Genomic DNA, 17819 nt, shown 5'->3' with positions numbered 1-17819 from the left:
TACTGACTGGTTGGACTCACATGGTTCAGTATTTTTCTATCAGGCTTTGTATATCTATAATTTGTACAATCAATCAGTTGCATAACTGGCAACGTAGAACAACACAGAAGAACCCAGAACTCAAAGACACAAAGACGGTACACATTGTACTCACAGCGATGCCAAACCTCTCGATGCCGTCATCGTCACAAGCTTTGATGACTTTGTCCAGGTTATAGAAGTCATGTGACTCTCCGTCCGTCACGATCACCATGACCTTCTTCACCCCTGGTCGAGCACCCCGCTCAGGTATGAAGGCCTCTTTCCTGATTGGTAGAAATAATTTAAATTCAGGTAAAATAGCAAAACTTAGGGAATAACCTGAGGAAACTAAGCCTTACATATAGACCCGGTATTTACATAGAGGATAATTGAAAGGGATAGTTCAACATTTTGGCAAATTGGCCCATTGCCATAATCCCTATAGTCATAGCAGTAGGTTCGTTACCTTTAATTGTCGGTGCAAGCTATTTTTAGAACGGCGGAGCAGAGCCACGAGCTGCTCAGAGCTACGCTACGGAGGCTCATGGGATTTCTTGGTTTCCTTCATCAAGCTCATCAAATACACAATCCAACAACTCCAAAACGCTCTGGTGGACAAGTTGTGACCTGCACATTCACCACGCTATGAAATAATAACAGAATGTTACCAGACAGAGTTGTTTTAGAGGTAAATTCATGCAAAACAGCTGATGTGCCTTCCTGTCGAGGGCAGTATTTCAGCAAGCAGTCTCTGCATTTACCAAAACGTTGAACTATCCCTTTAACAGACCTTGGCGTGTCAACTATAAGGAGTTTAACCTCATCTTTCATGAATAGCAGCTTGACCTGGGTAGTTTAGGGAAACTTTGACAAATGACATCCAAAGCGTTTGACCAACATGTGTTCACCATGTTGATGTCTGAGGTAAGAAGCCTCTCTGAGTGCATTATCTGTCCAAACTAACAGAAATAAAAACCAGTTTGAGACCAGAAGAACTTAAGTGACAGCTGCTGCTACTGCTACTTTGCATTGCCAGGTTGGTTCAGATGATCTGGAGGGCTTAAAGCTGAGTACCTGGCATCGTCAATGCCGAGGAAAGTCATGGTCTTGAAGCCGGTCTGCTGAGGAAGGTCATTGACAAACTCCAACAGAGCAGGAGTGTTGTCAAACTGGCTCAGGTTGACACGGTGAGTGACGGTCTCACCGTAGGACACTATTCCCACCTGGAAACACAAACAAACACACACACACATACATACGTTTTTCTTGTAAATGTTTCCTCCATTAAATGTATTTTTTCTTCTCTCTCCTTCTACGTTCTTCTTGTCTTCTCCTCTGTCCCCTCCCAGACCGAGTGGAGAGAGGATGTGGTTGGATCTGGTGGGGGTTTGCATGACACAATTTTCTTTATACAGCAGGCAGAGGACTTGAGCAGCCATGGAAGATGTGACTTACAACCGCCGAGCTGCACAGAGAGAAGACTTTCCAGTGTTTCCCCCTCTGGAAAACTCCACACGAGCTCCAGCAGCCAGATCAGTGTAACCATAATAAAAACTAACCACCCATGTGAAGAGCCATCCAAGACAAGAAGACAGAAATAAACTCAAGGTATAACTTAGTAAGACGGAGGCTAAAATTACCTTAAAGACGACAAAGTCTTCAGCTCATAAAGTCTGCGATATTCATGGCATCTCACAGTTATTCTTAACGTTGGCACCATGTGGGAAATTCCATAATGGAGGGTACTTATGTCATTCAGTATAATATAATATGAAAAACTGAGTTGGCAGAGATGAATATATTCCTTCATTCATGCTTTTTCAATCTAATGTTATATAAGACATCCATTTATCCACCTGATATCATATCGCCCTGTGTTACAGTCATTTGCAGCAGGAATCAAGTCAACACTGACCTGTGAGAGTTTAGGTCCGATATCAATGTTCCCGAGGAAACGCTTCAGGAAATCAATAATACTGGACCAGGGGTAGATGCTGTTCGATCCATCCAGAACCATTACAATGTCCAGCTCCTTCCCACAACCTGGAGCAAAGCCACAAAATTAGAGCTGGTTAAAGGACACTTTTGTTTTTTTTTGGGTTTCTCTGTTTGTAATTACAGGTGAACTGGAGAGTGAGACTGGCCTTCTGTTACACACATCATACCATCTTTAATGTTGTCTATCTTTTCCAAATCTGGAACCTGGTTTTCTTGATAAATGCATTAAAAACACAGATTTCACTCCTCAGAGAGAAATGTGATTATGTAATACATTCAGTCCTCTTCCTGTTTACTTGTGGCCACAGCAACACTACACTTCACTACACAACACTACACTGCACAAGCCTCAAATCGAAATGTAATAATGTAGAGCAACGTTTCTGAAATTATGTTATGTTCACTTTTACTCCAATCTTTTTTTTTTGGGCCTTCTGGTGAATTAGCGGATGATTTTAGACATCAAGACTTTTAAAGATATTCAAAATAACATTTTATTTTATTTTATTTTATTTCTGCTCTGCGACCTGTTCAGTCTTTAATAGGTTGAGATTTTTTTTTTACTAAATCCAGAAAATATGACCAAATTACAAGCTTCACTTCATTGGCACTCTATCCACGTCAGCTCAGACTTCAAGGTGCTTTTAACAGCGTACCAAATTGTAAATGGGCTTGCCCCCTCATACCTGTCTGATCTCCTTAAACCTTATATTCCACCCCGTGCTCGACGTTCCCAGAGTACAGGGCTCCTCTCTGTCCCCAGAGTTCAAAGGGAGTCAGCGAGCTGCAGAGAATTTTTCCCCTCTTTCTCTGGAACAACCTCTCAAAACTTAAAACTCATCTTTTACGTAATAATTTTTTTACTTCAGGATTTGTGCCTGTTGCAGTAGCCATTCTGTCACCGGCAGGTCGGCCACTAGCTGTCTCAATGAATCATTTACTAACAGTTACACTGGAATCATGTTTGTTTTGTTGTTTTTATAGCAGCATTATATGGCCGGCGGACTGTGTATATGTGTTTGTTTCTGTTGAGGGAAAGCCAGAGAGAAGTGATAGTGAAAGAACATGGGAAACAGAAAGAGAAAATGACTGTTTACTGTCTGGTTCGTTCTACGTTGTTTCCTTCCTGGGAAACAGAGCGCAGCTAGGCCCCAGTGCGCTGTCTCCTAACTTGGGCATACAACGCAGCAGAAGGGCTGGGCCGCAGAGGGATGGGGTCGCAGACAAGTTTACATTAAGAAGAATGCTCTAATCTCTCTTTTCGCTTGGGGAGGGAGAGTTTGATGTCAGGGTTTTGGGTGGTACTACTGTGAGGAGCAGATTACGATCTCTTATTCCCAACAGGCAAGTTGTGCAGATGCCCTGTAGTGTCCGTCCTGGGCAGATCTGCCTGCGGTGTCTTGTGTCTTACTCCGTCTTTCGTACCTTGCACCGTCGGAGCCACAGAGTTGAGGATCTGGAAAGAAGAGCTGACGTTCGCGCAAACTCCAGAGATGTACTGCTGCTGCCCGCACATGTAGCCGTACTGAGGACCACACGCCTGTGGAGACAAAACACACACACACACCAACAAACTGAGACTCTAGTTGCTAGAGAGAGTAAAAAAAAAACTGTGACTGGTTAGGTTTCCACTAGTATGAGGTCATGGGTGAGAGGAGGTTCAGGGCTACTGAAGACAGAAAACCCAGAGGAAAGAACTACTCAAACTGAGGATTACACAGAGACTATTAAAAACCACCAGACTTAGCTTCTCCAGAGAGAAGAGAAGAGAAGAGAAGAGAAGAGAAAAGAAGAGAAGAGAAGCAGAGAAAGTGAGACTGCCATGGAGTAGGGCTTTGAAATGACCTACAACGACTGGAAAATTAAATAACATCTATTAATCGTTCAGCCTCATTTCCTCACATTCCCCTGCATGCTCCACAAACTCAGTGCTTTCCTTACATACATACAAGAACAAGACCCGGGCCGGGCTACGGCAGCAACTCTGTGAAGCTGCAAGTACTTAACACTAGCATCAGCATGCTAACATGCTCTCTGTGACAATGCTAATGCATAGCAGCTAGGCTACTGCTACTACTACTACTTAAAGCAGATATCAGTGGAATGTTTTTGTTAATATAAGTCCTAAATAGTCCTATTTTCCGTCAGCAATCACTTAAATGAAGTATTTCAGCCTAAACACGAGTCTCTCCGTCACTCTGCTCTGCTGTAACCCGAGGAGAAAATTTTCCTTGTGGGATACAAGTGTTATCCAATGAGGAGAGAGAACGGCATGAAGGGCTGTGTGTGCAGCCAAGGGATGCGCGTGAATGTGGTGACGTAGCACGAGGACCAATTGATGCCTGACAAGGGCGGGGGCTGCTAACTCATGGTGCGTTCAAAGAAACTCGTACTTTGTGTTTTTCCTTCCTGTGAAGTCATACCAGTTCGATCTGGTACGAGTTCACGGGTCGGAAGTTACGAGTGGCCGTTATAGGGAACTTTCACAGACAACAGGATGGTAAAAACACGAGCTACGGGTTACCTGGAACGCTACCAAGTCGTAGTTGTGACTTGAAGCTGTAACTTACGGTTTCAAAAGCCTGCCTTGAACGCAGCATTAGCCGAAACGGCCGTGAAGCTGATATCTGCTTTAATGTGAGCATGCTAACAGGGAAATAAGGCTGATGGGGCGTGATGATGGAGCTACATGGAATGATTATGGATTGTATAAATAAAGCACTATGAGCCTTAATGCACTTGATTATTACTATTATGATGATTATATACCACATTCACACACAAACATACAATATGTCACATCCGTACACTGATGCAACAGCTATCAGACCTATAGGACACTTTGACGGCGGATTGAAGGAGCCGGGGATCGAACCACCGACCTTCTGAGTAGCGGACGACGCGCTCTACCTCCTGAGCGACAGCCGCCCCTACGTGAAGAGTCACAGATGTTATAAGGATTCATCCTCATGGTCACCATGATGGTTTGTACCAAATTGAATTGCAATCCATTCAATTGTATTTGAGATTTCTCGATTTACATTTATGATTCTGTTAAAAAAAAAAAAAAAGTTCATGGATCACCCTAAGACATTAGGATTCATCCTGTGGGGACCATGAATGTATAACATTTCATAACAATGCTTACACTAGGCCTACTTGTGGAGTCGTTTCAATCGAGACCAAAGTGGTGAACCTACCAATTTATCCACTTAAATCCAAGATGATTGACGGGGTTAAAAAATAGGAAAGTAAAACATTTCATAGACTTCAAATACACCCATAACCTGGTTGGTAATTCGACTGTGCTGATAAAAATCGTTAAAAGAGCAATTTTAAGTCTAATATGGCGCAGCTGAAATCAGATTTTTGCCAAATGTTTTGCATTACTTGTGATGGGTGTTGAATTACTGAACGTAAACACAGGCATAGTGTTGAAGCGTTACGTTAACACTCACATTAAGCACATTTAGTGCTGGACTCACAGCCAGCTTCAGTTACAGCTGCAGATGCAGATGTACTGTAGCCTATAGGATCTGTAGACCTTCACAGGCCGACATAAGTTGCAAAAGCACACATTTATTGGCCTTGTGTCGATTATTTCTGTCATTTTTACAGCATGTGAATGTAATAATCATGTAAAAATAAAGGTTTATTTATATCCATAAAACCTAATGGGCCTCACCATCGACTACATGCATTTCTGCATTAATACACATGATTTACAGTATCCTGTTGCATTCCCAGGACACGGAGCCAAACTGGGAAACACGAAGGGTCAGACCTACTGTTTCGTGAACATATACATTCGCTTGCAGAAAATATGCCAAGTTCAGTCCCCCTTCTGTGTTTGGTATGGAAAATGTACTGTGTGGACCCCTTTCATATACTGTAAAGAGCAAATCCCCCCGCCCCTCCTCACCAGGAATCCTCCGTTGGGATTCGTCACCAGTGTGGTTCCCATGGTCATGTTCTCCTTGACTTCAAGTAAGTTGGGAACAGTTGTGTTTTCTGAAAAAAAAAAAGATGAATAAACAGAGTGAGACAAACAGAGAGAATAACAGAGGAAGAACAGCTGGATAAATTCCTCTTCTTCACTTTCCCACAGGAAGAGATGGTCAAACCCCTTCTTCCTTATACTTCCGTCCACCTCGAGACGATTTAATAACCATTTACATGTGGTTAAATATAGCTCCTTCCATGACTTTGCCTATGGTCAAAAACCATATGTTTTGTTGATAAACACCTCAGTGGCAGCGAGGGAGGAGAACTAGAGGAATTGAATCATTAAGGAATCACAACATGTGGCTAAAATTAGACAAACTCTTGCTTCAGCTTGAGAATGCCTTGAAATCTGACTCACTTTTCTTTTTTTCTTTTTTTTCCCTGAGGGATCCATGTAATTTCACAAACTCATTCACATGCCTGTTAAAATGTTAAATCAAGTTCTTTTCCAATTCCCAATTCCCATGCAGGGCTTTTTGATCTACATGTATAACCATTTCTGATTTTCATTAGCAGCAAAGTTATGATTTCCTCATCAAACCGAGCAGCAACGTAACTGTTTGTAGTTAATAAGTGTTTCAACCTTTTCTTCTCCTTCTCTGTGTGGGAACCGATTCCCACTTTCTGTCCTATTTGATTTCCTGCCTGCATGCTCACTAGAAAACCACAGAAGACAGCAGCATATTTGGACTGACCATAATCTATTCTACTGTTCTAACACACTGTGTCTAACTTAATGCCCAATAAACTTTCATTTGCAATGCGCCACAATAAACTACTGAATATAAGTAGGTTAAAAAACAAAAAACACAAAAACCTTTTCTTGATTATCTTAAAAAATTGAGTGACACAAACCAGGACCTTGCACCTCATGATGCATCCACGTGGGACTGAAAGCAGCTTTGTGGGACTGCAGTAGGAGAATGCTGTCTTTGTCCTCAGTGAACTGTGACTTCAGATAACTATCAGAACAAATCGCACTTATCACACAGACTCTCTTGGTCTGGATTGACCTCTCTCAAGTCGAAGAGAGAAAACGGTCAAATGTTGCATTGTAAAGTGACTCCTGTAAGAGCTGCACGTTTTCTTTCTTTTCTTTTTCTTTTTACAGCGACGTTTCATGTTCCTTACAAGTTCATCAACATCATGAGTGTCAGTTTACACTTCATGCATGACAATAATGCTTGTTGTCTTGTGAATCTCACAAGACCGGCGCATAAACCTGGAAAACACCAAAGTTTAGCAGCAGCTCTGCAGCGTCTCCGTCTCGCAGTCTGAGTTTGCAAAAACTGAGGTTGGATTCAATTTTCCAAACAGATTGTAAACAGAAAACAATATTGTTTAGCAGAAAACTTGGAAATAAACTTTACACCCTCTTGCCAACATTTCATCACACATAATAGCCCTGGCATAGCCACCTCTCAGTTTAATGGCTCTGACGGAACCGTGATTAAAAATTACAACACAATAACCGCACACATTCAAGTTCGCTCATTATGGTTTGGCATCTCTCTCTCTCTCTCTCTCTCTGCTGCAGACCCAGATCTGGCGCTGTCAGATGAGGGCGTTGTCGGTGGGCATGGGCTGAAACGACCCAGCAAGCATCAGACTAGAAGATGATTGACAGGCGTTTTCCTTCAGTGGAACATCGACCCGCCGCTCGGCCGTCCCTGGTTTGCCTCACGCTCCTCAGAGGAGCTTGAAGAATATCGTTTTGGACATCCGAAAAAAAAATTAGTGTCTGAATCAATTGGAGTTAATCAGAAAAAGGGTTGTACAGTTGCTGAGTCATGCCCAGTTTCACTTTAAAATGGAAAAAAATACACTGGACTGTTGTTGTCATCATGTAAAACCACTCCCAGTTGTTTGCTGAGTGGTCTGGCTCCGGCTGCCAGTCCAAATCGATTCCCGGTGGACGTTCTCCAGACTAAACTTGAGTTTGTGAGATTTTAAGCTTTAGCCTGATAAAACAAATACAGCAGCACACTCCGCTGCTGCTGCTGCATGAGGCTGAGGCGGGGGGATAATCACTGTCCATCACTATCACTTACATTTACCAGCAACAGGAGAACTGTGACTCCTATTACTTGATAATCCAGAGGTGTAAACAGCTGTGTCGAAATGCATTAATTCCCGAGTCAGTCTGGGTATGTGCATATATCTATTAAACACACACACACTGACTCTTAGTAGTACTCTTGTGTCAACACACGGACAAACACTAATACAGACACAGAGCTGACCGGGAGCTAAATTGTGTTTATCTGTTTAATCAAGATATAATTGGAAGGATGAAACATTAAAACCTTGTTTATTTACTGTCTTCCCGTTTTGATGGGCCTCACTTCCTCCCCAGGAGACCCCATACAGTACAGTAGACTTAAAAACACAGTGCAATTACACACACAACCAGCGGTGAGGTCCACAATATAACACACACAGACACACACTCCTGCTAAGGTTGTATTACTCACTAAAATCAGTGGTTTGCTATTCTCACCTTAACCTGTTGTTGTATACTACAAACAGCATCATACCACTTTAAAGGGATAGTTCAACATTTTGGCATATTGGCCCATTGCCATAATCCCTATAGTCATAGCAGTAGGTTCGTTGCCTTTAATTGTCGGTGCAAGCTATTTTTAGAATGGCGGAGTAGAGCCGCGAGCTGCTCAGAGCTACGCTACGGAGGCTCATGGGATTTCTTGGTTTCCCTCATCAAACTCATCAAATACACAATCCAACAACTCCAAAAGGCTCTGGTGGACAAGTTGTGACCTGCACATTCACCACGCTATGAGATAATAACGGAACATTACGAGACTTTTAATGAGATTTGTTTTTGAGGCAAATGCAGAGACTGCTTGCTGAAAAACTGGCCCCGAAAGTAATGTGCATCAGCTGTTTTGCATGAAATTACTTAGAAAACAACTCCGTCAAGAGCATTTTGGAGTTGTTGGATTGTGTATTTGATGAGTTTGATGAGGGAAACCAAGAAATCCCATTAGCCTCTGTAGCGTAGCTCTGAGCAGCTTGCGGCTCTGCTCCGCCGTTCTAAAAATAGCTTGCACCGACAATTAAAGGTAACAAACCTACTTCTAAAACTATAGGGATTATGGCAATAGGCCAGTTTGCCAAAATGTTGAACTATCCCTTTAACGAGATACTAAATTACCTATCGTATGATAATATAGGTATTAAGTGCCATTCATTGCACACACAAACATACACTATACTTACTGGGCAGGTCCAGTTTGATACACGTGTTGTCCCCCCTCCCTACAGGACATTTGTAGACATCTCCGGTCCGTCTTGCCGGCTGTCCCGACAGAGGTGATCCAATCAGCACCCTTGAAAAAGAAAATGTAAAAAGTGAAGATTGTCTGATTAGAAATCCTGCCAAGAACCAAACTACAGCATCACAATTTAACGATCGTGATAACAAGCTGAGCTCAAATATTATTGCAGAGCTTAAGAGCTGGGATGTTGGAAGGGCCTACAACAATTTAGGTTTTCCTTAATGATACTTACACAGTTAAAGTGAACATAAACAGCTGGTTCTGATTGGCAGATAAAAGCTGCACGGTTTATTATAACTGCCTATAACTGAACCTGTGACTGTCATATTGTTATTATTATCACCCGGGAACTATAGTATGAAATTGAAATTGCTCAGATTAAAATAACACTTAGTGTACTTATCACTTCATTTCCTCATCACATACCGCTACATGATATCTTGCAGATGTGTGCAGATCGGTCCTGTATTTGTGGGTCTGCATGCCTATCTGTGCTACACGCCCATGCCCATGTGTGAGTTTCATAACATCGTGTCACTCTGTCAGTAAACTGATGCTAAAAAAGAGTCGGTCATCTGCCCTCCTTTAAACATTCGGGCTTATTAACATTCCTCAACTCTAATGGGCCCTGGTCATCTAAAGCGAGACACAGAGTGGAACAACAACACACTGGGAGCTCGGTCAACTAGTGTCAGCAGCTAACCTGCGTGTTACATCACCTCTAGGCTGCTATCTTTTCCCTCTATAATAGTCTCCAACTCCAGGCTGCATATCCTCTCTAATTTTATTGCCTCTCCTCTTCATTTCCCCAAAATTTCCTCTGTAATTCAGTTTTTTATCTTTTTTTTCTGTCATCTGTTCTGCCTCACTCCTCCAGATCTCTGACGTCCTCCTCTCCTCTCCTCTCCTCTCCTCCCTCCTCCGCCTGCTGTTCATTCCCAGGTTCAACCTCCAGTCCCTCCCTCACTCGGGCCCTTATCACGCACTTCTCTCTGAACCGGAACAAAAAAGGCCCTATCTTGGAGATGCTGCAGAGCCGACGTGTTTTCCAGCGAACAGTGCGGAGGCTCAGCCACAGCTGGTTCGGCTGATTAGCAGTGAGTGAATTACTGTAACTGATCTCACATGAGCTGGATAAGATCATGGCCGCAGACTCAGACTCAGAGCAGCATCAGGTAGGTACAGCCATGTGGGAAAGCAGCGGAGCAGACGTGGTGCCGCAACAGGTTGGAGAGAAGCAAACTGTTAAACTGTGTAGACTGGAGTAAGTGAAGGAGAGATGTAGATACACGCAGCCATTAACCACAGTCTAATAACCTTTAACAGGGTTTTTAAAACCGTGTTCCCAGACTTGTTTTAGCAAGGAGCCACGGGTGCTTGGTGTCGGTGTATTTACAGGCCGGGTACGTGGATACTCTGGTGGGCAGTTTATGTTTAACAGCGAGAGTAATAAAGACAAGGATCCTCATTACAGCAGCATCTGGTGCGCTGCCCTTTACTATGGTTTTACAGGTGAATCGGGGGTTTGTGTCATTTGTTAATGTGGTGTTGAATTAAACTCATCGTGATGCAATAAAACATCCTCAAGTGGGAACACGGCAAATTAACTCCAGAGTCTGTGTCACTATAAAAGAAACATTGCTGGCGCTACAGTAATTCTGTATCTTGGAGTGATGCTGTAGGTGTTACATGAATGTTCTTGACAGGTTTATTCGGATATGACAGGACATTTAAGAGCCTGTTCATTACTTGTCTGCTTTTTATCTTCTGTTTTGTGCTTCATTTCAACACTCACCTATCGTCTTATTTCAGATCCCTCCCTTCCTGGCCTGTCCTGATGTGCTGTAGTCGTCTAGTGAGCCGGTAGGAGAGTTTTGACCAGTTTCTGCACCTTCAACGGTCAATTTTGTACTTTTGTCTTCGCTGACTGGCCTCCTGCACATTGACTTTGTCAGGAAATGTTCTAATTTATTGTTTTTATAATCTATTGTTTTTATTTATTCTATTCTCAATGCACTACTTTTTTACTATTTTATGTCTTGCTGTTGAATGACTGTTTATTGTGCAGCTGAGAAATTGAATTTCCTTCGAGATAAATAAAGTATTGATCTATCTATCTATCTATCTATCTATCTATCTATCTATCTATCTATCTATCTATCTATCTTTTTTTATTTTTTTTATTTATTTATTTAGCACAAACAATATCATATAAATAAACAACATGAACAATCAGCATTACTGGGATGTGCAAAGGGGAGGTATGAAACCCAAGAGGGCTTATATGAAAACCTCACCCAACATATTCAAATATCAAATTTGTTACAGTTTAAAAACAACATAGGAAAATAATTGAACAATAATGAGAAATAAGTAGAAAAGTGTAGAGATTAAACAGTAAAATATAAGGGAAAAAAAAATAAGAATACGTACATAAATGAATAATACAATACAAAAATAATGAATAAGCTCATAAGGAGAGAGAGAGAGAGAGAGAGAGAGGGAGAGAGAGGGAGAGAGAGAGAGAGAGGAGGAGAGAGGGAGAGAGAGAAAGAGAGAAACAGGGGGAGAGAGAGAGAGAGAGAAAAACACAACAATAATTGTCTTAAAACACAACAATAATTGTCTTATGTTTGATGATACATGGTTTGACTGATGAGGTACTTTTTGAGAGCCTTTTTGTTAATAAGTTAATAATTTTTTTCAGATAGTCAGGTAGTTGATTCCAGAGACGTGGACCTTGATAACGAATTGAAAATTGACCAAGAGCAGTTCTAAAGAAGGCAGTGTGGAGGTTGGAAGAGTTTCGTGTCTGGTAGCTATGGATTTGGTTGTTGGACATAAATATGTGAGAGAAACTACAAGGTAAAATATTCATTCTATGCTGAAACACAAATAAACAAATCTGATACACATTGATATCATAAACATTCATGAAATTAAGTTCTTGAAACAGTGGACCTGAACTTGCAAGTGGCTCAGAGTATGTAACCATTCTAACAAATCGTTTCTGTAAAGTAACAAGGTGTTTGAGGTTTGTTTTGTAAGTGCTTGCCCATACAAGATTACAATAAGTGAGAAAAGGATATATTAAAGTATAATAAAGTGATATAAGGATTTTTCTGGGTAAAACATGTCTTATCCTGCTGATGACACCAATGTTCTTAGCAACTTTGTTACAAATGAATGATACATGTTTTTTCCAATTTAATTTTTCATCAATATAAATACCCAGAAACTTGGCATATTGCACTCTAATAAGAGAATGATTGAATATGTAGACATCTTTATCATAAGGAATCTTTTTCTTATTTTTTGGTACGACTAACATGTATGAAGTTTTTTTAATATTTAGAGATAATTTATTTTTTTGGAACCAAAGATTAACTTTTGTAAGTTCAACATTTGTTTGAGTAATTAGGTCTTCATAACTTCGATTCGACATAAACATATTCGTATCATCAGCAAAATTGACAAAAAACATGCTTTTTGAGACCAGATATAAATCATTTACATAAATAATAAAAAGCAAAGGACCAAGAATGGATCCTTGCGGCAAACCACATGTTAACTTCCTATAGCTAGAATCAAAACCATTCCAAGAAACAAACTGTTTACGGTTGTTCAGATAGTCACAAAACCATTGAAGCTCAATTTCCCCAATACCATACATCTGCAATTTTTTAACCAGAAGACAATGATCAACGGTATCGAAGGCTTTAGACAGGTCTATAAAAACCCCAATAGTAAATTCATTATTATCCAATGCCGTTGAAAATCTATCAATTAGTTGAACCAGAGCCATCGCAGTGGAGTGTTTTTCTCTAAATCCATATTGATGAGAATAGAGGAGATTGGATTCATTTAAATACTCTGTTAGTCTATTGTACACAATTCTTTCAAGTACTTTGGCCAAACAAGGCAAAATGGATATTGGTCTATAATTTGAGTACTTACACTTTTCATCAGATTTGTGTACTGGGATGACTCTGGCCCATTTGAACTGGTCAGGACAACGACCTGTAGCAAGTGAGCAATTCAATATGTGAAGAAGAGGTTTTGTAATGGCAGGCAAGCATTTCTTGAGAAGACTAGGCTTCAGTCCATCATGACCAGCTCCTTTAGGTTTGAGTTTGGTCACAATGTCCTCAAGCTCAGCCTTCCCAATCATCCTGAACCTGAAAGGTTTAGGAGGAGCCTGTATTTCAGGAAGTGTCATAGAACTATGAGGTATACTGGCAGCAAGTAAGGGTCCAATGTTAACAAAAAAATCATTAAATCCATCAGCAATTTCTACAGGGTCAGTTACTAACTTACTTTCCAGTCCCACTTGAAATTCATCACATGATATTTTATTGGGAGGAGTCTTTTTCATGATCTCATTGATAATTGACCAAGTTGACTTCATATTATTACCAGACTCAGTAAATTTAGTCTCATAATGCTGTCTCTTAGCAATTCGGAGGAGATGATGAAGTTTGTTCCTATAAGAGGAATAAGACTTAAAATTCAGTGGAGATGGGCTGGTTAGGTATGTTTTATAAAGTTTATGTTTTTTTCTTATTGATTTCTTTAGACCCTTGGTGAGCCAAGATTTAGATTTTTGGGGGCACCTTTTTGTATTCTGGTAGGGGAAAGCAATATCAAATAATTTAGAAAATAATTTAAAAAATATATCATATGCTTTCTGGGCATCGTCTTCCATCTCCACCGAATGCCATGAATTTTCATAGAGGGACAGAATGAACTTAGCTATGTTAGCCTGACAGAAGTTTCTATGAGAGGTTGCTGGCTTGCCTTTTTTGAAAGGAGCAACAGTGTGTGTTAAGTGGAACAGGGGGAGATGGTCAGAGAGATCAGCAAGCAGAACACCGGATATCCCCGGGCCCTCAACTGAATTAGTTAGTATGTTATCAATAAGAGTTCTATTTGTAGCTGTAATTCTTGTAGGTTTGGTAATGAGAGGATAAAAAGCAGAGGTATTCAAATGGTCAACAAAAGTACAGGATTGGGGTTGCATCAGATTTATATTAAAATCACCCAACAAATAACATAATTTCTTCTCTGATAATATTTTACTCAACGAAACAGTTAAACAATGAATAAATGAATTATGGTTGGAATCTGGGGGCCTATAAATGCAGCCAATAATAACCTTGGTCTTGTGCACAGTAAGTTCAATAAATATGGCTTCAGCTTCCTTTTCAAAGGGAGTTGTAAGGTCAGGGCGAAGAGAGAATTTAAGTTCCTCCTGCAGAAACAAAGATACACCACCACCAATCCTGTCCTGTCTGTGACAAGGAATATGATTATAGCCCTGTATGTTAAACTGGGATACTTTCTCTTTTGTCAACCAAGTTTCTGTTAAGGCGATTATCTTAAACTGAATTGAAAATAAAGAAAAATAATCAATAAGGTCATCAAAATGTTTTGGTAAACTCCTTATATTTAGATGGAAAAATGACAAGGAATCTTCAACACTGATGTCCTTTTCAGTAACAAGAGTATTGAAGGATTCCGTAATAAAATATCTACAGGCAGACTTACTGGAACCAATACTGAGATTTATATCTGAGTCAGCATTATCATAAGATGAAAGATGTTGATTGGAAAAAGTAATAAAATCAGGTTCCTCATCAGATAAATATGAAGCATTCAACATTTCATCAGTAGAAGACATAATTTTAAAAGTAAAAAATGATGTTTAGACAAATAAGAACAAGTTAAAAATTTAAGCAGTGGATGGCAGTCATTCAGGGGATTCATTGGAAAATTTACGGGGAGGGTGCACTATGAGCTGGTCATACTTAAGAAAGGCAAAGTTCCCTTGCTTCCGTGCTTCTCTGAGCTGTGGCAACAGTTCTTTCCTTCTCTGGCGGACTCTCTCTGAGAAGTCCTCATTTATGAAGAAATTAGTTCCCTTCAATTTCTTTGCCTGTTTGAGGATTTCTTCCTTGTCCTTGTAGCGCAATAGCTTAACAATCACAGGTCTTGGCCGCCCATTAGATGTATACTTCCCTATTCTGTGAGCTCGCTCTATTTCCACCAATTTGGGATCCATCTTCAGGTGATCTGCAAGAAGTTTCTTCGTTTTGCGCTGTGATTCATCCCATGATTCTGAAGGCGCGTCAGGGATGCCATCAATCACAATATTGTTTCTTTTTGACTGATTCTCTATATAATCTGCTTTCAAGGCAAGGTTGGCAAGAGTTTCTTTGTGTTCATCATTCTTATCAGACATGGAAGTAACAGCACTGGTGTTAATTGAGTTAGCCACCTTGAGGTCATCAATCTCCTTCTGGGAGTATTGAAGGCTACTCTTTAGCTCCTGTACTTCTTTAACAAGTTCATCAACCCGTTTGTTTGTCGAATCAAGAATTAATTGCATGAAAGTTTTATAGGACTTTTCCTGTTGGTCTATCAGCTCTTTGAAGGAGGCTTTTTGTTGATCCATTAATTCATGGAAAACAGCAATAGATATATACTCATCTTCAAGAGGTGAAGTAGCAGGACAGGTTTTTTCTTTCTTCCTGTCGGGCATTGTGTTCGCTGGTAGGTTTACAGAAGCTAGACTGGACCAGGAAGATGAAGCCTGAGCTGATTGATGGTAGTCTAGGCAGGTCGGCTGGAGCCTAGACTTGAGCCTGGTAGCTGGGGCCTGGGCTTGGATGTTGAAGCCTGGCCTGGGCCTGGTAGCTGCCTGGAGTCTGGGCTTGGATGTTGAAGCCTGGTCTGGGCCTGGTAGCTGCCTGGAGTCTGGGCTTGGATGTTGAAGCCTGGCCTGGGCCTGGTAGCTGCCTGGAGTCTGGGCTTGGATGTTGAAACCTGGCCTGGGTGGTGGCCTTAGCTTGGTGATGGCCTTGGCTCAGGCTAGTAGCCTGAGCACAATCAGGTTTTCCGTCCAAAAATAAGTCTTTTTTTGCAGATTGTGCTCAAAACATGTGCAGACACCGCTTAAAAATCACTGGTGTGACTCTGAATTTTAAAAATACCTAAGATTGTTTAGATATTAGTGAGATTGAATGACAGTGTATCTATCTATCTATCTATCTATCTATCTATCTATCTATCTATCTATCTATCTATCTATCTATCTATCTATCTATCTATCTATCTATCTATCTATTTTGCAATGCAGTCTTGTATTTGAAGGATGAACGCACCAGTATATATAATTGAAACCTGCAGTCTGCTGGTAATGGTTGTCCCATATTGTTCCACATAAAATTAGTCTCTGTTCCACAGTTGTTCTTTTGGGATCTGGTCACCCTGACATGTAGATAATATATATATACGTATAGATAAACTTCCCAGTCTTTACATTTTGATGGGGCTATATTATTCATAACCTACAGAGAGGAATCGCTGGTCTTAAAAGAACTGTGGTATGTTGTCTACTGTTGCCGCTCAACACAAGGATAAAGTTTTACTGCTGCCGACTGATGCGACATGAGAACAAGCTCCTCGTAGGGCTATAAAATGAATAAAATGTGCATTAAAGTTCTCTGTGCACACATTCATTCAAGCTTGTTTGCTGCTGCTGCTGCTGCTGACTTCACAGGAATCCAACCTCATTCATTTCGTTGTCAGTTATTCAGTTTTATGGAAATGTTACAAATTGCCGCCACATTTCTGTCTGAAACGGGCTTGTGTGTTTTTCGAGCAGCATCTGTCAGACCAGGAGGAAACGCTGTAGTGGAGAAAGATGATGAATGTTTGGTCTCTGGATACCCTCATTTCCTCCCAAAAAAAACAGCTAATGAATGACACTCACCATTTTCCCTCGCTGTTCTCAAACTGCTGGACGGTGTAGCCGAACATGTCTTCCAGCGGGCCGCTGAATGACAAGCCGTTTTTCTGGTCCACGTTGAAGGACGACACGCGCGTCGTCGTCAGCAGCAGCACTGCAGGGGCCGACGGGAAGAAAAAGGTTAAGACAGAAATGCCAAAGGGTATTGTTGAATAAACACAACAAAGCTTATCGAGGTCCTTCAGCATCCTGCACTAGTTCTCCAGTGAGAGTTGAGCTGAAATTATCTGATGAATAAATAAGCAAACCCCGCAATAAGATACGTGCGTATTAATTTCATTTCCTGATATAGGAAAGCCACGTTAATGAGAGGACGGTAAGCATGAACAAACACTCTCAATAAACATTTAGAAATAATTCAATATGCAACCCGGAAATGAAAAATAAACAGATCTAATAATAGGTCAGCTTCATAAATAATGGATGTTAAAGGGATAGTTCACCCAAAATTCAAATTTCCTTCCGCTTCCGCTACAAACAAGCTTAAAACATATAGGCTACTTATTTAATGTTTTTCGGAACAATTTCTCATGTTGGGGCTTCAATACAAGAGGGACATTACAGACGAGCACTATGGAGGTATTTGGATGTTTTTTGGTTTGTCTTTTTGGACGAAGAAAAGTGAGCTCCGTTCGCAACCGTCATATGGACATGCAGTGCTGCACGGAGCCCCGCTGTAACTCTGA

At 40.9% G+C, this 17819-nt stretch overlaps 1 protein-coding gene across 1 annotated transcript in view; it reads right to left on the bottom strand.

Annotated features, from left to right (window-relative positions):
* Window positions 1–17216, bottom strand: part of itga1 (integrin, alpha 1) — a 41588-nt gene extending 24372 nt beyond the window's left edge. The window contains exons 1-7 of the mRNA XM_083983188.1: window positions 17098–17216; window positions 9265–9374; window positions 5942–6030; window positions 3445–3559; window positions 1937–2064; window positions 1096–1244; window positions 155–305 (exon numbers count right to left, since the gene is read on the bottom strand). Coding sequence (XP_083839314.1) covers window positions 155–305; window positions 1096–1244; window positions 1937–2064; window positions 3445–3559; window positions 5942–6030; window positions 9265–9374; window positions 17098–17144 — 789 coding nt within the window. The 5' untranslated portion in view covers window positions 17145–17216. The remainder of the gene's footprint in view (window positions 1–154; window positions 306–1095; window positions 1245–1936; window positions 2065–3444; window positions 3560–5941; window positions 6031–9264; window positions 9375–17097) is intronic.
* Between the last annotated feature and the right edge of the window lie 603 nt (window positions 17217–17819).

Source organism: Trachurus trachurus, assembly GCF_905171665.1.
Source record: "Trachurus trachurus genome assembly, chromosome: 12".
Lineage (NCBI taxonomy): Eukaryota > Metazoa > Chordata > Actinopteri > Carangiformes > Carangidae > Trachurus > Trachurus trachurus.
This window is presented reverse-complemented; position numbering and strand designations above follow the sequence as displayed.